At 41.6% G+C, this 22,597-nt stretch overlaps 1 protein-coding gene and 1 pseudogene across 2 annotated transcripts; both read right to left on the bottom strand.

Moving 5' to 3' along the window:
- Positions 1–1,318: 1,318 nt before the first annotated feature.
- On the bottom strand, positions 1,319–15,504 carry CUNH6orf62 (chromosome unknown C6orf62 homolog). Of its 2 annotated transcripts, none has more exons than XM_008692934.2 (5): positions 15,351–15,504; positions 11,650–11,826; positions 10,559–10,681; positions 6,163–6,297; positions 1,319–2,719 (listed from the first exon to the last, which is right to left on the bottom strand). In XM_008692934.2, the coding sequence occupies exons 1-5, from the start codon at positions 15,390–15,392 to the stop codon at positions 2,594–2,596; spliced, it is 603 nt and encodes a 200-aa protein (XP_008691156.1). In that variant the 5' UTR covers positions 15,393–15,504; the 3' UTR covers positions 1,319–2,593. The 2 variants fall into 2 exon arrangements, with proteins under 2 accessions (XP_008691156.1, XP_008691155.1); XM_008692933.2 differs by lacking the exon at positions 15,351–15,504 and adding an exon at positions 13,999–15,288.
- Positions 15,505–19,268: 3,764 nt separating this feature from the next.
- LOC103665025 lies at positions 19,269–21,482 on the bottom strand (annotated as a pseudogene).
- Between the last annotated feature and the right edge of the window lie 1,115 nt (positions 21,483–22,597).

Here is a 22,597-nt window from a genome sequence, read left to right as displayed (position 1 = left end):
GCAAGGGCACGTCCATGTTCCCCAGATTGCTTCTTAGTTGCAAGGAGAAAAACAGTTAACTACACAATGCAGAAAACAGGACACCACCTTGACCAATCAAAATTAACATTAACCAAGAGCAAAGTGACAGTACATTTTTGGATATTAACTGGAGAAGGGAGTGAGGTCACTTGAATTGGGTACTGGCCAGAGTGCACAATCCCAAATTTAACCATGAAGAACATCATTCAAATGCAAAATGGGGAACACTATTTTAAAACATTAGCCTACTCTTCAAAAATGTCAAGGTCATTAAAGGCCAGATGAGACACTAGAGATTTGACAGCTAAATGCAAGGGCCTTGTAGTGAACCGTAGGGGATTAAAATACACAGGGTATTAGGACAGGACCTGAGGATATTAGGACGATTAACAAAACTGGAATATGGACGCTAGATTAAGGTATATCAGTGTTAATTTCCTGAATTTGGTGACTTTACTGTGGTTATGCAAGAATATCCTTGTACTTGGGACATATTCTAAGTACTAGGGGATAAGGAGTAAAGATATATGCATGGTGTATGTACCAAACTCTCAAATGAATCAGAAGAGATGTGTCAAAGAACTGGAAAAAAATGTGGCTAAGACGTGGGCAAAGGTTATACAGGAGTTTTCTGTTACTTACAACTTTTCTAAATTTATTCTGAAATAAAAACGTAAAAACCAAGGGCTGCTGAAATGCCTGACTTAATAACTATAGCAAGTGTAATTCAATATAATTCAATATAGTAAAACAGTTAAGAGCTTGGATTCTAGAGCCAGCCAGCCTGGTCTTAAATCCTTCCCTACTCTGGATGTGAGCTTGGGCAAGTTACTAAACCTCTGTAGCTCTTTCCACTCAGGGTTCTAAGGCCAGAGCTTTGAACAGGACCTGCCCATGGTTAACATTCAAAGGCATTGGTTCAAATAGGTTCTCATTTTCAACTGATGAGAAAACATGTGAAAGCATTTTGAAATAAAGAATACTTTTCTGGGGCACCTGGCTGGCTCAGTCAGTGAAGCCTGTGACTCTTGATCTTGGGGTCATGATTTGAGCCCCACACTGGGTATACAGCCTACTTTAAAATCTATTTTTCTTTACAATGAGGCAAGGAACAAAGCCAACCTGGTAACTGTTAAGGCTGACAAAATGTCTTTGATTCCTATTCCTGAAATTACAAACCCATCTGCCATTTTTTGTCCTTCTGAATTTGCCATTTAACTATGGACTGTAAAACAACCCCCAAGGTCATCAGTAACATCTTACCCATTGACTTGGAAAAAAAAATTACCACTTCAAGTTTTGTGTATTCACCTGAATAGTCAGGGAACTTTCACCTATTTTATTTAGGTTTTCATTTTTTCAAATTCCAACCAGAAGCTAAATACAATTGGAAACCAGTAAGCACTAAGTTTTACTCCAAAGGAGTAGGATCATTCAGATTTACTCCATAAAAGTATGCAACCCTTAAGCAAAGCTTTTCTTCATTAAAAAGAAAAAAACAACAAAAAACTATACAGTAGTCTTTCCTTATGTTCATTGCACAAAATGAGTTCTGCTTTTAGAGCTTTGACACTCAATGGTTTTTAAACAATTTAAGATCCCAACTTTAGTAACTTTTTTCTACTCCAAAAAACCCTCATAAGTTTTCCTTTAGGATGGTGTAGAAACCAGTATTTCTGCACAATTCACTGGATTTTCTTTCTTTGTAGTAAGAATCTCTTCTCTTTAAAATCAAAAAACAAAAACCAAAAAGGAAAGTCCGCTAACTATCATGGTTTCTGCAGCTATGAATGTATTTCTCAGTTTTATAGCTGCTTTAGCTACTTCAGACTCCAGATCTGCTTTAATGTGTATAAACTGTATCCACATTCAGCAGAATACTCTTATAACGACAACTTGGGGAAAGAGATCTAGAAATAAAATACACACATTTATGAGTACCAGGAAACAAACATGGCCCAGTAAAACATGAGGCAAGAATGCCTACAATGAGATGCTTTTTTTTTCATTTAAGATTTCTTTCCCGTGGTTGTGTATCTATATGTATATTTTTTTAAACAACCACTTCTGGTCATTAGAATGAATCTGACAGTGCTCTGGAACAACGGTGATTACAGCAAAGCTATTAAGTTTTTTTAAATGTTATTTATACCTTTTACATTCACTTCTCACCCTCTAAATACTGATGGCAGATGTCAAAGAGGCAAAAACCAGCACAAATGGAAAGACCATCAAAAATGAGTATCACCTTGTGCTTTCAGATACATTTAAGCATTTCAGTGTACAATAGTCCTTTCATTTCACATTTTTAGTAAGATGCTGATGCAGTGCAGCAAATATGCAAAGCATCTTCTTTCACACAGTCCGTGCAGAAGACACCTAATTTTTTTTAAGTTCTGAGACACAAATAATTGAAAAAAAAAAAAAAAATCCAGGATGAACAAGTTTCAAAATGCATAGTGTTCTGTGCATGAGTCCATTTTCTTTAAACTCTGAAAGAATAAGTGTAAGAAAACAAGAAAAAAAAATGCTGCTGCACTCTCCGATCTTGTCCATTTTGCTGGTCAGCACTCTACTCTGGCATGTAAGGATGGAGGTGGTCCTCTATGGTGCCAACTGCCCAGTGGGTAAGCTGTTCCTGCGGCAGGTAGAGGCAGATGCTGCATAACTTGAAGATTGTAGCTTTGTTTTTTGGAGTCTGAAAGGGGAATAATTTTAATAATCTTAGTAAGGCTTTATCATAACTGCTCAATTGTCACATGAAGTCAATCTCCCACAATTACATTAAGCACTTATGGACACAGTAACAAGCATATGGAGTAAGGGAATAAATTATGGTCTGTACCCACAGCAACCTCAGTCTCGTCAGGAAGACAAAACCTTGCCATATAAAATACAGAAAGAATAAACATGATTATAAACTAAATAAATGTTTAAAGAATTTATTCAAAACAAAAATGTAAAGTCTGGAAAGTCAAGCATGGACAACTTGCTGATGGAAAGTAAGCTTAAAGGCATTTCACAGAGACAGGATCTACATAGAGGTATGAAGTCCTGTTTGTATACACAAAAGACAACAAATGTAGTCAGAGTCGAAGTGAGGGAAAAGATAGACTGAAGCATAACCTGGGGTGAAGGACTGGAAGAAAGAGAAGGTATTACCATTACTATTACTATTTCACCTCTGACTTATGGCAAAATGTGCTAGGTGCCTTCACAAATCATCACTGCTAGTAAATGAAGATGGAAGCTACCCCCAGACCCGCCTTTAAAGTACTTCTTTTCACAACAGCACCTCTTAAAAAAAGGCAAAAGCAGTCTATATACGTAATGAACCTTTACATAATGCACATATTTTTTTTCATTTTCAATGTTACAACAACCTTATATCGTTTGCTCAACAAAGAACATGCGTTCACAGAAGTTACTGGTCTGAGATTTCATAGCCAGTAGATGGCTGCATGTGGATTAGAATCCAGACTCCAGGAATGTGCCTCTCTACCACTTGCCCATCCAAAATTATCATTTGGTCTAGCTTTTTTATACATCTTAGGTTATGATAAAGGACACAAGATCTCTGCTAGATGATCTTTTTTTTTTTAAAGATTTTATTTATTTATTTGACAGAGATAGAGACAGCCAGCGAGAGAGGGAACACAAGCAGGGGGAGTGGGAGAGGAAGAAGCAGGCTCATAGCGGAAGAGCCTGATGTGGGGCTCGATCCCATAATGCCAGGATCACGCCCTGAGCCAAAGGCAGGCGCTTAACCGCTGTGCCACCCAGGCGCCCCTCTGCTAGTCAAGTTCTTGAGTTTCCTGATTTCCTCACCTATAAAACGGCAGTAGTAAGACCTACCCCCACAGGATCGTTGTAAGGATTAACTGAGCTACTTGTAAAGCTCTTTGCATCTCGTACATAATAGGCCCTGTGTTGGCCACTCTCCTATCAGTTCCCTCATTCTTCTATATAGTGCAAATATGGCAACACATCTCCTGTTTAGGAAGATCAAGAACAGATCCTGAAAGAAGGGGGACCTAAGAGCACTGAAGACCAAATGCATCTACAATGAGGGTGATACCAGCCATCCCACTTTGCCATGAGGATTGAGGTTTCTAGGACTTGGGACTTTCAGCGCAAAAACCAGGGCCTTCCAGACAGACTGACCGCTGGTCACCTACCTAAACCCAAATTTAGTTTATGAGCTTACAATTTTCTTTTCATTAAAAGATTTAAGTTATTTGTTTCATAAACCACAGAAAACATCTGACATTGATATAAAAACAGGAGACAACTTACTTATTTAACAAAGTAACTCCTTCAAGTCACCAGTCATTTCTATATATTACTGATCTATATATTTGTAGGAAAATGACGTTTCTACATTAGTATATAGTCATTATTAAATCTTCTAAGACTAAAAGTCTCTGTTGTAGATTCCATCCTATGAGTCAAGAGCCTGCTATATACTATTATCACAATAAATTAATTAAAGACACAAGTAGTTAAAAATGAAAAATGAGGCAACTTAAAAATCCACCATAGGAGAGCTAAGGTAAAGACAAAATGGAAAAGAAAACCTCCAAAACCCAACCAAGTCATAGTTTTCCTGTTTTACGGGGTGCCTCCACTAAAATCAACTTTCTTCTTAATTCCCAAAGCTCTTATTTGTACATATAATACCACATTTACTTAACACTTTCTTACAAGATACAAAGTCAATGTGTAATCTTGCGAAGTGGTCTTCAGCTCCTTGAACACAACAGTATGATTCACCTTTTTTTTTTTTTTTAAGATTATTTATTTATTTATTTGATGGAGAGAGAGATAGCCAACGAGAGAGGGAACACAAGGAGGGGGAGTGGGAGAGGAAGAAGCAGGCTCATAGCGGAGGAGCCTGATGTGGGGCTCGATCCCACAACGCCGGGATCACGCCCTGAGCCAAAGGCAGACGCTTAACGACCGCGCCACCCAGGCGCCCCTCACCTTTGTATTTTTTACTACCTTGCAGACTCTAAGTAAAAATACACCCATGCTCTAAAATGCAAAATTAGGGGTGCCTAGGTGGCTCAGTCATTTAAGTGTCTGCCTTTGGCTCAGGTCATCATCTCAGGGTCCTGGGATCAAACCCCATCTCAGGCTCCTGGCTCAGTGGGGAGTCTGTTTCTCTCTCTCTCCCTCTGCCCCCTCCCTGTTCCTGCTTTCTCCCAAATAAATAAATAAAATCTTAAAAAAAAAAAAAAAAGCAAAATTAGTATCACAAATACTTTTCTAAAAGTCTTTACTTAAACCGCCTTCTCAGAGAGGCCTCCTTTGCATCAGAGTTCATACCCAACAGCTTAGACACCCGCACCCACTTCCTCTGAGCACTCACCGACTGCATACTGTTCTGCCCTACTGCCTCCCCTACAATGGAGTAGGAATCCACACGGACAGAATTTCTGTCTTGTTCACCGTTGTACAGCGCCTGGCACATAGTAAGTAGGCACTCCTTTGGTGAATGAATGGTAATTAAAATGATGCTATTTTTAAAGGTTAAATAACAAGGTATGTATTATAAATTCCAAGTGAGGATATTCAGGTTTAGGTTGATGAAAATAATGTTCTAGAGAATAAAAAATAATTTGGAATACCTGGATTGCTTAAATTGGAAGTGCCTCTCTAAAACACATACGGATCTTTTAAATACAGATATATTTCATCCTTTTAGATTTTTTTTTTTTAAAGGTCTAGGGCCAAAGCTTCTCAAAACAGAATGTGTTACTACTCATCTAAGGATGTTGTTCGAAACACAGATTCTCTGACCAAGTAGGACTGGAGTAGGGCAAGAAATTCTACATACTGAAGAATCTTACGATGTTGACCATACTTGACACAGAAAAGCTCTACAGGAACGTTTCTTAAACGCTACTGCACACTGGAATCATGACTTTTAAAGGCTCCCAGGTAGTTGTACTATGCAGCAAATTTGGGAAGCATGTTCTAGGGTGAGGCCCAGGATTAACTGTTTGATTTTTAAATAACTTCAAAAATAATGCAGTGCTGAAGTGGCAAAACAGAATTAATTAACATACATAGAATATAGTTTCCTAACAAATTAGCTTTTTAAATGAGCTGTTAAGTAGTTAAACAGACAAAGCTTACCTGCAAGTGCTGTCTGTCAATGAAGAGAAACACGGACTGGTTAGGATTGTTGACAACAATTCCAGTCTTGTCCTTGCGGCTCAGTACATGCAGAAACTGTTTTTCATAGTCACCGTGATGAAACTCAAATTTGGCCTAATGAAGAAATACATTTACATGTAATTACAAAGATGTCACCCTACCTGAAACATCTATTGCATCCATATGCTATCCAATATGGCAGAGCCAATCGTGCCTACTTAAATTTAATTCATTAAATGCAATTTAAAATTCAGTTCTCCAGTAACTCCAGCTACATTTCAAATGCTCAATAATCCCATGTGGCCAGCGGCCACCATTCTGAACAGTCTACTGAGATGTATTTCTTCACCACAGAAAGTTCTAGTGGATAGCACTCCATTATAGAACTTGACCTTCAAGAAAAACTGCATCAGAGTGACTAGATCCTAATTCTCAATGATTTTAGGCCAAATTCTATAAAACGAAATTTTCTTTCATTCTTTTTAGAGAGGGAGACAGAGAGAGAACATAGGATGGAAGAGGGAGAGAAAATATCTCAGACCCCCCCGCTGAGCTGAGTCCAATCTCAAGACCCTGAGATCATGACCTGAGCCGAAACAGAGTCTGGTGATCACCCAACTGAGGCACCCAGATGCCCCTAAAACGAGATTTTTCAAACTTATTTGTCTCAAGATTCCCAACTTAGTTCTTTATGCGCAAGGATTACTCCCTCCTATTTACAAAGAATACACGCTATGGATAGCTTTTGCCAAGAAATATATTCCAATCTCAGCTGCACATCTCACTACTTATGTGACCTTGTATATATCCCCTAACTTTTCTAAACTTCAGCTTCCTCTCCTGTAAAATAAATAGGCTCTAACCCATCAGAACAGTTAAGAGGATTAAATGAAATACAAAGCCCACACCTGAAATATAGTTCCAGTCCTCACACAGATGGGCTTGAGGATATATGAACCCCTCGAAATTTTTAAAAATGTTATGCACAATTTTTTCAGATTAAAAAAATTTTAAGTTATGAAGAACTATTACCAAATCAGGACATTCTTTTACTCTTCTAACATGAGAAAGATCAACTCGATACTCCCACAAAATGTCTGTGGAGACCAAATGCCGGGTGAAATGACTAGGCTAATGGAGAATTCAAGAAACAGAAACCTTAAACAATCTCGTATTTAGATAATGCAGAATTATTTTTAAAAAATAAAAAAAAAGAAGAAAGATTGTTAGTCCACTTGATTCAAACAGTTTTTATTCTCCCATTATGTCAAAGACTATAGGAAATACTACCATGGAAAAATCATCCGTTCCTGCTATCTAGAATTTTAGCACCCAGCTCTTCTTATAAGCCATAACCTAAGATGATATGCTATATACGACCGTATGAATATGATATTCAATTGTACCTCTACACAAATTCAAATATTTACTGCACTCCATATAGGAAAAGAATGTTATTAAATACCAAAAAATATGAATAAGGTTATCCCACCCTTAAGGGGCTCTTATACTGCTCAAAGGACAAGCACATGCAAATATAAAACCTAACTTGCTTCAGATCTTTTCTAGAATAAGATGTCGTTATTTGTAAAACCCTAAAATGGGTTCTTATCTTCAAAGCGCTATGTGAAGGAGAGAGAAATAACTAACACAGTGGACACTACGGGCAGTATTAGCAGGTGATTCTGAACTGGGCCTTGAAAGAGGACAGTAATTTTCCCTGGGGAAAGCACTAATAAAAGGTAATTTGGGAAATGCCATTCCTGGAACAAGACCAACATAAATACTAATGTGTCAAAATCAGAATACTGCGTGGGGCACCCGTGTGGCTCTGTCAGCTAAGCATCTAACTTCGGCTCAGATCATGATCTCAGAGTCCTGGGATCCAGCCCCAGCATCAGGCTCCACGCTCATCGGTGAGTTTACTTGTCCTTCACTCTCCGCCCCGGCTCCCCACTCATTCACTGTCTCCCTATTGAATATACAAAGATTTGGGAAGGAACAGTCCACACTACAAAAAACCTCTCTAATAAGTGGCATGAAGGCAATGCCCAGAAGTAACGAAATATGTGAATACTACGAAGAACTAACCTGCAGCAAGAGCATTTAGGGGTAAAGAGAAAGAAGAGATTCTAATAGCACCTCCCAGCACTTCACAGTACTCTGAATATAGCAGGAACTTGTTACTGAAAAGCCACCTTTACTCTGGTTCCTACTAAATCTCACTATCCAGATTTTCAAGTGCTTCAAGACAAAAAAAAAAAAAAAAAAAAGGTTTTCAAGTTAAGTTTACGTTTCCTTTTCTCATTTGCCTTAAGAAGTTATTTATATTTAAAGCTTCTCATTCAGGATATTCATTTATTTTAAATTACTAGGGAAGTAAATTCATCTTTACACTGAACTTGTTTCCTATAGCTGAACTCCAAAATTACACGATATTACAACTCTATCCTACTTAGCGCTTATATTCAGTCCATAATTTAAGGTTTTTCACGATACAGCATAGGAGTGAATTAAGGGCATAAGCTCTACAGGATTTATGTCCTGACTGCCACTTAACTGCATGATCTTGGGCTGTTTACCTAATCTCTAACTGCCTCAGTTTCTTCCTTTGCAAAAGGAGGTTCCTATCTGCATAGTTCTTATAAAAATGAAGATTAAATGTATATAAAGTATTCAGGAGACAGCCTAGTTACAAGCAACAGTCAATAAACAGCCATGACTTCAAAAAGTAGGACTTAACTTGAGACAAGACTATTTTAATACAACTATTTCAAATAAGGTCTGAGAGAGAAAGATAGAGTATTAGAAATTTTAAAAAATACGATGAGTAATGGACCAAAATTTTTCCAATGGAAATTTCTGAGTTAAAAAAATAATAATAAAAATCCTAACAGTGCTTCTGGAGAGCAGTTACAGTTGAGGTGCAAGACCTGCTCTGGTTAACTATAAACATGCCTTACCACTCCTGTCTTCCTGCTTTTTATATCCAACTTACATTCTCCAGCAAGTTCATGTGAGTCAGATATTGTCCACTGAATACAAACATAAATATGTTAATACTTTTACCTATATTTAGGCTATATATTTATTCTTTGAAACTTACTTCTGTCAAGTTAATCTTAGAAAAAGGAACGGTAATTTATTTGAGCTGATGTGTAGAACATTACCATGGGGAAAAGAAAAGTATACCAATTTGCCTATCATAAACAAAAGCACCATAAAGATGCTTCATAGTAATGGATGAATGTAAAATTTTTTAAATAACTTACATATTTCTAAGCAATTAGCCTAAAATAGGCATTCTGATATGTAGTTTAGTATGCTTAAAATTAGTCTAAATGTCTTTATTTAGGTTTCTGATTGTAAACAAAAGTATGATCATTGTAGAGTTATGAAATGTATATATACACAATAAAAAAAAGTTAGCTATACCTGGCCTAGAACTAACCATAACTAACATTTTGGTGGATATTACTGTACTTTCTCCTCTGCATATAAAAGTACTATGAATAAAGTTAGGATCATATCACTTGGGCAAATGCTCTTAAAAACTGGAAATTGTCTAGTACATCAAGTGACAAGTCTAAAGTTAGCACAATGTCAAGGAAGATTACTTAAGAACCACTACCAGATTTACTTCTCTCCTGTACAGTTTTATACACAAATCTACTTTTGGAAAATGATTTTTTTAAAAGATTTTATTTATTTCAGAGAGAAAGGGAGAATGAGTGGGGGAGAGGGAGAAGCAGAAGCTTAACCAACTGAGCCACTGAAATGCCCCTGGAAGCCTGGAAGAGGGTTTCTTTCTTTCTCTCTTTTTTTAAGCTTTTACTTGAAAGCAAGAGAGAGAATGAGAGAATTGGGGGGAGGGGGTCAGAAGCCGACTCAGGACTAGATCCCAGGACCGGGGGGGTGGGGGGGTGGGTGGGTGGGTGGGTGGGTGTGTGTGTGTTAACAACCTAGGCTGAACACAGGTGCCCCTGGGAAAAGGGTTTCTTAACCCATTTCATAGATCAGATTCTTCTGAGAACCAGATGGTTAAGTATATTATTTCAGGAGTGTGTGTGGTGCAGGGGAGAGACTTTCTCAAGTTCATCCATAGGTCCCTCTACAAATCAACAAATGTCTACCCTGAAAGATTTTCTCTCACCATTATTTTAAAGACACACTGGGGTAGTTAGGACTACCTCATTCTCAAGAGATTCTGTCACTCAAATGCGTTCTCCTCTTGCATCACAATATTCAAACAGATGGGAGCAACTTCTGAAGTAAAACTGATTAGAATAATGCATATTCCCCCTCCAATTTCTTAAGTTAGGCCCTATTTCAGGAGTTTTTACTCACTCAGCGCACCACACTTAGAATAAAATACCTGAACAGGCCTAAAAGGCTCATCAGATTCCTTCCACCTAGAAAACAGGAGACAGACAATTTTTTCAATATCATTCCGAGGCCAAAGAATGAAATCCATCTCCTGAGTACAGCCAATTACATCCTATAAAAGGATCAAAAAAAAAAAAATTACTTTCAAAGAAAAAAAGCTATAACAAGCTATGTCACAAATTATAGGTTTGATTATACAAACATGTTACAAGTACAAAAGGCCTACTATGTATCATTTTATATTCCAAGAGGTAACAGGAGTATATAATCTGAATAGCTCATGGCCTAATTCTAATTTTTATCTTGTAAGAGTCCACCTACAGTCACCCAGTTCAATGTTCCTCACACCAAAACCTAAATTAATCAGCACATGGTAAAAACTCCAACTGAAGCTGATGTTTTTTTCTTGTGAAGTCCGTGTATTTTTTTTCCGTTCTTCAAAATCAGAACCTAGTTAATATTTAAGCAAAGGTGTCTTGAAACTTCTAATATTACTCACATTCTTATTACAGCTGAAATGCTATTTTGATTATAAACTTTTTTTCATTCTTGTTCCTTATTATCAGAGTTCAGTGTATTAATTTTCAAAGGCCAATAAACCTCTTTCAGACCAGTACATGGTTATCTCTAGCCTTCCCCAACCCCAGTAATTATTGGGATCTCTTGTTTAAATACGTTCATTTCAACTTCCAAAGAGTTACAGAAGTTTAGAAGGTTGGGAACAATAATACTTTCTACCTTGTTTCTTATTTATAAGGAGCATGATGTTAGTTCTCTCCCCAAAAAGAAAAATCTAATAACAGTAATACAAAACATTATTCCCAGCAATAACACACACCATTATCACCATAATACCACATAGGAAAAGTTATCCATGTTTTATCTGAAGTCAACTTTTTTTAAAAAAAAGATTTTAGACCTGAGCTGAAGGCAGCCGCTTAACAGACTGAGCCACCCAGGTGCCCCTGAAGTAAACTTTTAAAGAGACTCGTGACTATATTAACTACCCATACTTAGGGGGAAAAAATGCAAGCTTAACTCACAAAAACCTCCAAATCAAGACTGAAAAACAGACCTTACCCTTCTCATAGACTGGTATCGAGGAGCATGGAGCTGTACCACATCCTTCTGTAAAAGCTCTATGGAACTTTCCAAGGAATAGCTGGAATCTCGCACACCTTTCAGGATATTTTCTTCGTAATTATTTGTCATAACTGGTATAACCTCAGACACTTCAAAAAGTGCTGATTTTTTCTTCTAAAAGGAAAAAAAAGGTATTAACCCACCAGTAGGACATTGTCTTTTAACACCCAGTTCATATTACAATGCCATGTACCTTTATTCTAACTCAGCAAAATTACTAATGCAGATAATTTTTGTACAGATTTTCAAATAGGTGGATCCTATTATTTCCCTGAGCCCCACTACCCAACCAACACAAATAGGCTATTACCAGAATGTTTTACTGCACGGTTTTATAGTATTATGGTATCAATAACAGATAACTTGTTTTAAACAATATTTCTTAAACACTGAGAAATACCTAATGTTTAAAAAAAGTGATTTACTCTTGATGTACTTTAACTGATTCTACACAAGCTAAATTAAAATCTCAGCAGTTTAAAAACAAAGATGTACAAATTAACACTTTTTAACTCCTTAAAAGGGTCATTACTCCTTTTAGATATTATATAGCAACTGTCAATATATGAAACAAAAAAAGTCTACCAAACTGAGCTTCAAATTTAGTTGTGACCAAGTGCTCATCAATTTAGGTTGTAAAACTCATTAACTACTCAGGACAATCGCCTGAGTACTGTCCATTCACAGAGTAAAAACAGGGTTGTATGGTGTGAAAGAACTAGATAGTACAACTTGGGGCATCTCACATATTAAATATAAAGAACTCATCTCACCACCTGTATCTTGGATTTCAAGTGAACTTACATTATAATATCTTCAATTAGAACCTGATCATATCAATTCTGCAGTCAACAGATTAACAAGACAAAATGAAGAAGTAAAATCCTGGTACTACCCAATCTTGAGATGGATAATCACTTCAAAACAAACCATTCTGAAACCACTTTACAATACTATACTCGAGCTGCTAAGAGCATTCTTAAATACAGGCATACATTGGAGATATCGCGGGCTCAGTTCCAGACCACAGCAACAGAGCAAGTATCATAGGTAGCTGAATCAATTTTTTGGTTTCCCAGTGCATATAAAAATTATGTTTACACTACATTGTAGTCTAGTAAGTGTGCAATAAGCATTATGTCCAAAAAGCAATGTATATATCTTAATTGAAAAATAATGCTAAAAAATGTTAACCATCATGATTTCAGTAAGTTGTAATAACTGATCATAGGTCACCATACCAAATACGTTAATAAGAAGCAAACCTAAAACATTTCAAGAATTACCAAAATGTGGCGGATAGACGTGAAATGAGCAAATGCTGTTGGAAAATGACACTGATGGACTTACTTAACCCAGGGTTGCTACGAACCTTCCATTTGTAAAAACCAAAATATGCAGAGTGCAATGAAGTGAAGCACAATAAAACCAAGGTATGCCTGTACTAATAACCTCTAAAAGAGTTAAGAGTGGGATAAACTTCCAAACATTAAGTACATACCACTAAGAATATATTTCTAATCTGAAATTAGCTCACAACTTAAGTGCAAAATTCAAAGTAGCATTTCCTTATATTCATAACCTAATCTCACGTCAAACAGACATCGTTTAAAAATACTGCTTTCATCATCTTCTCCTTGACTACTCACAACTCATTATTTGCTATTTAACCGTGGAATTAATTCTGATTATGTCTGCCAGCCCCCTCAAAATTTAAATTTCCTCTTCAGGTCCTTTTGAATTTTAATAAATTGCACTTCTAAACACAAATTAACCATTTCAGTATGTAACTGTTCCTAAAAATTAGTTACTATATTTCATCAAATGTACTGTAAGAAAGGAACCCTTAGCATGAGGTTGAACAGACTATTTACTTTTAGCATATAAACATTTTGATTCTAATTCACCACTTTCAAATATCCCACTTCATACTTCAGACAATCTTTAAATTCAGCTATAATGTTCTCTATGTAACTCCACATAAATGAAATTTCTTGTGAAACATAATTGAGTTTTACAATGTTGCTCACCCCAGGTTACCTAAAAAGGACCCTACTGAGCTTTAGCAAGTATTTCCAAATCAAGGTGTACTCAAGCCTTCCATTCGTAGTCAGACCGCAACTACACATGCAAAGAACTACCCGGGAGGGTGCAGGTTAAAGCACACACGTAGACTTTTGTCAACAACTCTTTAACCTAATATGCAGTTATTTACGGGTAACAAATAATTTAATATACACTTACAAAAATCACTTGTGCTAATTCACATTAAGAATTTTAAATTACCTTCTCCTTGAATACAAAGGCAATATACATCTTGAAGTCAAACTGGTCAGCTAGAGATTCTTTTTTCTTTCTAAGCTGAGCACGTAGTCTGTTCAGAGCTTGTTTCTTCCGGGAGTTTGGGTCCCCCATTTTGAAATACAGGTGGTACTAAAGCCTTTGGAAATTGTCACTAAACTATGGGCACTTTTTCTTAAGACTCAAGTACAACAGAAACAAGTCATTTTTTTCCTAATATGATTGAATAGCTAAAATCACGACTGTAACCCAAAAACTGCACCTTCTGGCAATATTAGCAGACTGTCATATTACAGGGTCAAGAAACAAAAGCTGCTGTCCAGTCATGTTTGGACAATAACGTTTGGGGTTATGGGGAAAAGGAAGGGGAGGAAGGAAAGAAAGAGAGGAGAAAATACTTGGAACTAACTTATTGGAAAACACATCTGGCTTAAACGCCAAAATAAAGGCTTTGGGGGGGGGGAACGAAAAGCCTATTATCAGGATTTAGGTGTGCAATAAAACACAGCTGACACCAGTCCAATCCTTCAAATCCATACGGATTTTTCCCCCCTCTTTAGAGAAGGTATTATGAGAAGGAACGGGAAGGGGAAGTGTGATGATCCCTGCTTTCCAAATACCAAAATAAAAAAAAAATTACAAAGAAAAAGGGAGAAAAGAAAAGCCCCCAAACCCCCCAAAACAGGGTAGGTGAATGAAACTGAAATATCCAATTGGATTTTACCCAGCCAGATCCATGGCTGTAGTACCTAATTAATTCTTAAGTTATTTCAGATTTCACTATTGCTATATATTGTCAGTGCTTGTTATTGATTACACTTGGTGGTGAGCAAAGAGAAAAGTGCAAAATCGGTAGAGAAGGAAGGGGAGAGGTACAGGGTTTCCCTGCAATCAACTACAGTGTATACCGGGGGCGGACAGCTGTTGCCCAAAGGAGCCATGAGAAAAAACAGCGGAGTCATTACCAACTTCCCCATCACCCACATTTTCACCCTCAGGCGGCTGCTAATGCTGCTGCCATGGAAAATCATGATGGCAGAGAGAAAGGGGGTATATAATACGATATAATAATTATTCCGGCTCTGTGGTTAGACCTGATTAATGCCCGGGATCCCAAAACCCCCAGCCCTGCAATGAGTCCTACATTCCCCAAGGGAGCCTTCCCTAGGAATCTGCCCCCGTTCAAGATCGTGGGGAGTGCAACTTATCTTCCTGCGAGCATTGCTGAGGCAAAGGTGGCGGGTCTTCTCCCAGATCCCAGGCAGTGCCCAGGGACCACCTGCCTTCCACCCCCCAGGTCCCACCCCCACCCTTTGCCTTCAGCGGCAGCGACTCACTCGCACCACGGGAGACACAGGATCACTCAGGTTTTCACTCATTTCATCGTGGAAACAATTCCCGCCCGGGTAGAGTAGGCGGGAGAGGGTAAATGGGAAGGATCAGTGGGAAAAAAAGAAAATAGTTGTGTTAATATTAATTACTTTTTGAAAGTACGCCCAGCCCACCCCCCCCCAAAAAAAACCCTGAAGTTCCCGGATTCTGGATTAGCTCTCTCTCTCTCACGTTGAACAGACCATGTTTCCCGAGTTTGGATAGTTTAGGGTGGGGTCATTAGTTTGCTTCCCGAGGGGGCAGGGGGTGGAACTGAGGCAGCGGGGGCGAGTGACGGGGAAATCCCCTCCCTGTCCCCGCGGAGACCGGGACTCACTGACCGACTCTCGGGCGGGGTTCGGGCCCTCTAGCCGCAACCTGCGGGCGGAGCGGTGGCGGCGGCAGAAGAGGAGGCGGCGGCGGGGGCGCTGCTCGCAGCACGGGCAGGAGCCATGTCAAGAGAAAACCACCAGCCAACTGAGCCCCTCCATCCCCGCTGCAGTGCGCACTGTGACCGGGCCGCCCGCGCTGCTGCCGCCGCTCAGCCCCCACCTGGGACCCATAGTCTGGCTCGGCGCCCCGGGCGGCGGCGGAGGGAAGGACGCGGAGGCGGCGGCGAAGGCGAGAGAGAGAGGAGGAGGAGAAACGAGGAGAAAGAGGGATAGGATTGGTACTGGCGGCGGAGGGGGAGGGGAGGAAGGGGAGGGGAGCCCTGCGCTAAGGGGTCTGTCAGCGAAGCAAACCCCCCAAAATAAAGTTATTTCAGTTCAAGCATCTGCTCTCGAGTCTTTCTTCCCCCCACGGTCGGGTTCCGGCTCTCAGGAAGGAAGGTCGAGGAAACCCGGAGGGGGAAAGCCGAAGCGGAGGGTGAGCGTCCGCGGTGGCACAGCCTCGTTCCCCCCAACCGCTGGCTGCGGAAACCGCGGCGGCCTCGGGCGCCTCCCGGGTCCGGGGCAGAGTCGCGTTTGAGAAGGTAAGCAAGAACAAACAACTTAAAATGGCAGCGACGGCCGCTGCGTCACACGCCCCTCAGCGGCACCGCCCAGAACCCTCTGCGGCTGCGCACCGTGCGGGCCGCCACCACCTGCGCCGGGCGATGGGGGGGGAAAGGCTGGAGGCGGAAAGTGTTTCCCGGGTCTCAAGCAGAGAGGAAAGAAGGGCAGGGCGAGAGGGTCTGAAGAAGCTTTGAAAAGTGGGAGTCTTTGAAGTTAGACTTCTTAGTTGATATTCCCGCCTCAAAGGGGAGTTTGAGGCTAGAGACTCCCCTCTCCTGCAGTATGGAGCTTCCACGGGGCGTGGCAAGGGACAACCCATACTTCCACCGCCCCCCTCCATCAGGCTGTCCCAGCTCCTGAGTTGGCTTCTCGCCCCTCCCCCGCAGTCGTCATAAAGCCACGCCCTCCTCGCTCCAGGACAAAGCACCCGGATGGAATCGCTCTTCCGGGTTTTTGGCCAGCCCCTCCGATAGTGCTGGCCTGGAGACCAAGCCGAGCCTGCAGGCGGAGAGTCGGCGAAGGCGGGGGCGGGGTGACGGAAAAACGGAAAGTGTGTGTTGGAAGGTCGGGGGAAGATCTCCGTGTCACCTGTCTGCGCTTGATTTCTAACCGACCGCAGGATCTTGTAGCAACAAGCTGACAAGTGACTTCCAGTTCCTGGAGTGTAAGCAGCGTGCTGCTGCGGAGAGTGTCTTCCACTGGTCCCACGTGGCTCTGTCCCCACCTCGCCACGTGCGCGAGCAGGGAGGGCGGGCCTCAAGCCCTGGGGAAGGTCAAAGACGCCGTTGGAGCGAGCGTGGCCGTTGCGACTTAGGAGAATGGCAGCTGCACCTGCCCCGCGAATCCGTACTCCCTGTGTCAAGAGACAGTTTCTGTTGGGATCCTCTAGGACCTCTGTCCAAGTCCCCTATGTGGTTCACCGTCTTAGGAAAATATGAAGAGGGTACTGTTGGACGTTTGCCGCTCGCTGAATCACACGTCCTTGACTCCAAAGACCGCTGAGTGCCATTTTTCAGAGCCCTGGTGTGCTGATAACGCAGTTATATGTCAGTAATCAGCAAAGGTCAATACTTGACAGTAGTAAAGCTATGCTCCTTTCTGAACTACTCATTGTGGTGAAATTTAGAAGTCTATTGGGTCCTCAAATTACTGCCCTTCATTCACTTGGGAAAATCAAAATAGATTACCCGCAGTAACTTTTTTTTTTCACCCATGAGCCAAAAGAATAATTGGGAGCCACCCTTCGATATAAATTCTTGTACAGAACTGAAGAACGGTTTCCAAATTATTGCTGACCTTGAAAAGATGAAGCTAACATTTTGTTAGTGCTTCCCTGACCGATTTTCACAATCACATACTAATGATAATTGTAGATTATCACAACTGAAGATTTAGGGTAGTTTATAACATTTGGTTACTAAAAAAAGATACTTAAAAAATTAACACTGGTTCATGCATGTCTTTTTTTTCCTACCACAAACATTTGTTTTTGTTACAGCAGATGATAAATTCTCATCAGTATAAATACATATACCTTACATTTGCTTGTAAGACCAACGTTCAAAAGTAAAAATGAGATGGGATCTCTCGTTACCAGAGGTCCAGTGGCTGCAACTGGCAGGGATGTTCTGTTCTCCACAAGTGGGGGGCAAACACACACACAGCTAATAAAACTAGAATCTCCATGTCCACAAGACTTGTGGGGACAAAACATAAAGGGCAAAACAAAACCTACCAAAACTCACATGACAAACCACCAGTAATCTGCACTCCAGTCTATTGATATGATTGTCATTGTCACCTTAGTGTTAAAACGAAGTAGAGAATTAACAGAAGGAAACTGCTGCACTGTATAAAAGGAAATACATATTCTCTATAGAGTCTATTTAGATTGATCCTCTTAAAATAATGACACTAGAATTTCATCACAGGGTTTAAAACCAGGACAATACTGCTCTTTGATTTTTTCTTTTTTTTTTTTTTAAGATTTATTTTAGAGAGAGAGCACACTAGTGGGAGGGGCAGAGGGAGACAGAGAAAGAACCTCAAGCAGACTCCATGCTGAGTGTGGAGCCCAACATGGGCTCAATCTCACCACCCCGAGATCACAACCTGAGCAGAAACCAAGAGGTGCCCACACAACCAACTGCGCCACCCATGTGCCCCTGATTTTCTTAAAACTACAACCTAGTGGCTCTATTGGTCATACGCATGATTGTTGCTGCAATGTGCTACTTAAAATGAACGATACCAAATAAGCTAGGGGCCCCATCTGCAAGTCCCAGCCTTTCCCCCCACTTCAGTTGGCATCACTGATAAATCTTACAGCTAATCCTTTTACCTTTGGCAAGATTACTTACAACTCCTACAACTTTTTAATATTGAGAACTATTTAAAATATTCTTAACGGATAAAAATAAAGATTTTGGCTTTTTTGATAAATATTTATAATATTTACTCCTACTCAAAGCTCAACTTTACCCCTAAAATGTAGCTCTGCTGGGCAGCTGCTGATGTGCCCTCCTGGGAATTCTGCATTGCCTCCCTCCTGTCCCCAGCCCAAGCACAGGCCACCATGTTCTTGATCGCTAAGACAGGCTGGTACTGAGGAGTGGCGGGTGAATGGCTTGAAAAACAAAGGGAAATAATTTTGCTTCCCATACTGTTTTATATTCCAGTAAATATGCTTTAAATACAGATTCCTGTTCAGATACTTCGGGCTCTCTATTATCAGAAATTTGTAAGGGGCTACAAGGAGTCAGACGGGAACAGAGGGCAACATTTCTTTGACTTCTTTAGCCTAACTGCAAGACAGCTCTTCTCTAGGAATGGCTTTTTTTTCCATTTTTCTCAAAATCACCTCCCACGGAACTCTGCCTGGACATGCTCCTTGGGAGCTTTGGTATTAGTGAAAAGTATACTGATTGGGAACACAAAGTTCCCTTTGCTCTTTTGACCTCTGCCCCTGCCCTTGCCTAAGTACAGACAAAATACAGAAGCCACAGTGACTGCTTAAAGCTCAATTTCGAACGTCTTCTGTAAGTCACTGGAGAAAGGGCTGGTGGGAGAGGGGTGAGTGTGCTGCTTGAACTTGGCTTTCTAATGCAGCCACCGGGCTTTGAAAGGATCCACTGGGCAGGTACCTGCAGGAACCTCTACGTGCTTATCTCTGAGGACCACCTGCCATAGTCTACACCACTGAAAGCTACAGAACCGTTGAGGTGCTGAGCAGGCGGCTTCAAGAAGGGACTAGCAGAAGCCCTGCTTGTCTCAGACTGAGGGAATGTCTGCCGCTTGACCGGGCCAGGAGATGGATGGGGGTGGGCGGCCGGAGGGTAGCCTGCAGTGCCAAACTGGGAGTGACGGCCACCACGGGCACTTTCGGGGCTGGGTAGGGCATCCCATTGGCCACGGGATAGGACAGGGCAGGCTGCAGGGGTGGGACCACACCCACTGGCATGGGCTGAGAGGTGAGCAATTCATTCCCTGGGAAAGGCAGGCTGGCAGGGTCATGGCAGTGAGTGGAGGAGACTGGAGAACTGGCTGCAGAAGGACAGCTGAGGTCTGGGGCTGCTGAGCCTGGATTTTCTCGGACCCCTCTTCTAACCAGCGGTCAGCCTCGGAGGGAGTGTGTCTGCGACTAACCTGGGAGAGACCAGGAGATGCGGCGCCGGAACACTGACCCCACTCCATCCCCGAATGTGTGGCTGCAGTTCCCTTGTTAGCAGCTTCGGGGGTCTGAGCCCAAGGGTTGGTTTCACACACCGGCACTGCTGCGCTGCAAGAGCAGTATGGTCTAGCTGAGCAGCGGGCGCATGGAAGGCTGAGTGGCTTGAAAGGCAGGAGATTGCAACGCTACCCCATCCCTGGTTCGGTCCTTGGGGCAGATGAGAAGGGCTCCTGGGAGGGTGTGCTGAAGGCACTAGGGATCTGTGAGCATGGGGAGCTGATACTCTCTGCTTCCTGGCCCCTTCTTGGCATCTTGGGTTTGTTTCATAATCTCGTCTCTTACTGCTTGCTTGGTGGCTGCTGTGACATGGAATGAACTCTCATAACTGGCATCATAAGTAGCAGTCAGTCCATATTCCTTCTCCTGTTCTGCTTCCGTTCTAAACAGGCGCAAAAGCAGAGCCGACTGCGTGGCTCAGTCCTTCACCCGTGTCCCTGATGGCCAGGAAGCAATGACAGATCCAGCGCCCAGCGGTGCCGTCACGACTTATGTCAGAGAAGCCTCTATCAAAGGTCCTATCTGGGCCACAGGAAGAAACTGTGTTATCTGCTCAACTGTGAGGTCTTTGTTTTTTCATCCACAATCTGAGTCTACCTGCTGATGCCCACAGGACTGCCTTCCCTGCTTTCTTTCCAGTTTTTCCAAAGAAGCCTTGGAAGGCCTGCCTTTCAGCTTTCAACCTTTCCACGGCATCTTCGCTGATGCGCGTTCCTTCTGACTCATCGACTTCTGCGTGCCCACAGTCCTTCACTGGGAAGCGACACTTTCCAGCATGAGCCCCTTCTTCATCTCTCTGCCACTGATGTGGACGACTGGCCTTTGGAACGTAAACGTCTTTCTTTCTCCTAACACTTTGCCAAGGTGTGTGCATTTTAATTTTTACAAGCTGGCGCTGAGTCTTGGCTGTGTCCTTTACAAGCTGTGTGACTCTGGACAAGCTTCATAACCTCCCCAAGCCTCAGCTGCCTCACCTGTCCTCAGTGCGGTGTCTGAGGACGGCTGGTACACCGATGTTCCGATCTGTGGATGTGGATCAAGGTCTTGGGTCACAACAGCAGCTGCGCTGGGCCTCCTCCCTGGAAGAAGGTGCCCAAGCCCCAAGTCTGCCCCGCCCCCGCCCAACTCCAGAGCCAATGCCGCTACTCGGCCCTCGGTCACCACCACGCGCACCACTTCCCCATGACAACAGGTCCCTGGTTCATGCTTCTTGGTCTGGCCCTGATTTGTACCTATGTCATCTCCATAGAAGAGTTCTTTTAACAACAGCTACATTACAAGTGTAATTTACACACCATAAAATTTACCTACTTAAAGTAAAATTCCATGGTTTTTAGTATTTTCAGAGTTGTCCAATCATCACCACAGTTTTAGGACATTTTCATCACCCAAACAAGGAACCCCGTACCCATTAGCAGGTACCCCCCTTCATCCTCACCCTCAGTCTTAGACAGCACTAGTCTATGTTCTGTCTCCACAGATTTGCCTTCTCTAATATTTCATATAAATGGAATCACACAATGTGTGTTCTTTTGTGACTGGCTTCTAAGCATAATGGTTCATTCATGTTGTGCTGTAGTACGCTTTAGTACCTAATTCCATTTTAATGCTGAATAATAGACCACTCAATATTTCATATTTTTTATTGAGGCAAATTGGTATATAACATTATATAAGCTTCAGGTATACAACATTGTAATTCGATATTTGTATACACTACAAAGTGATCCCACCATAAGTCTAGTCACTACCCATCACCATACAGCTGAGCCCCTTTACCCATTTCATCCAGTCCCCCCACCCCCTTCCCTACTGGCAACCACCGCTCTGCTCTCTGTATCTATGAGTTTGTTTTCCTTTTGTTGGTTCATTTGTTGTTATGATTTCACTTGTAAGTGAATTTGTCTTTTTCAATCTGACTTATTTCACTTAGCACAATACCCTCAAGGTCCGTCTATGTCACGCAATGGTAGATTACCTCCCTTTTTACTAAGGCCGAAATGTATTCTACTATATCTATACACCACATCTTCTTTTTTAATTAATTAATTCGAGGGAGAGAAAGAGAGAGAAAGCACAGCAGGGGGAAGGGCAGAGGGAGAAGCAGACTCCCTGCTGAGCAGGGAGCCCTAAGTGGGACTTGATCCCAGGACCCCGGGATCATGACCTGAGCCAAAGGCAGACGCTCAACCGACTGAGCCCCCCAGGCACCCCAAACACCACATCTTCTTTATCCATTCATCTATGGATGGTCACTTGGGGTTGCCTCCATAACTTGGCTATTGCAAACAATGCTGCCATGAACACAGGGGTGCATATATCTTTTCCAATTAGTGCTTTCATATTCTTCAGATAAATCATCTTTTGTTTATCCACTCACCAGCTGATGGATATTTAAGGGTTTTTTTCCCCTCGTTTTTGGCTATGAAGAATAATATTACTATGAGCACTTGTATAAAAGTTTTTGTGGGGGTGCGTGGGTGGCACAGCA

The sequence above is a fragment of the Ursus maritimus genome, unplaced genomic scaffold (genome assembly GCF_017311325.1).
Source record: "Ursus maritimus isolate PB19 unplaced genomic scaffold, ASM1731132v1 scaffold_30, whole genome shotgun sequence".
Taxonomy (NCBI): Eukaryota; Metazoa; Chordata; class Mammalia; order Carnivora; family Ursidae; genus Ursus; species Ursus maritimus.
This window is presented reverse-complemented; position numbering and strand designations above follow the sequence as displayed.

Bases quoted from the DNA above. Each gene is read 5' to 3' on its own strand.
- CUNH6orf62 (XM_008692933.2), bottom strand. From the start codon at position 14,127: ATGGGGGACCCAAACTCCCGGAAGAAACAAGCTCTGAACAGACTACGT. The intron at 10,682-11,649 runs GTAAGGTCTGTT...ATCCTTTTATAG, and splicing joins GATACCAGTCTATGAGAAGG to GATGTAATTGGCTGTACTCA. The intron at 2,720-6,162 runs GTAAGCTTTGTC...TTCCCCTTTCAG, and splicing joins TTGACAGACAGCACTTGCAG to ACTCCAAAAAACAAAGCTAC.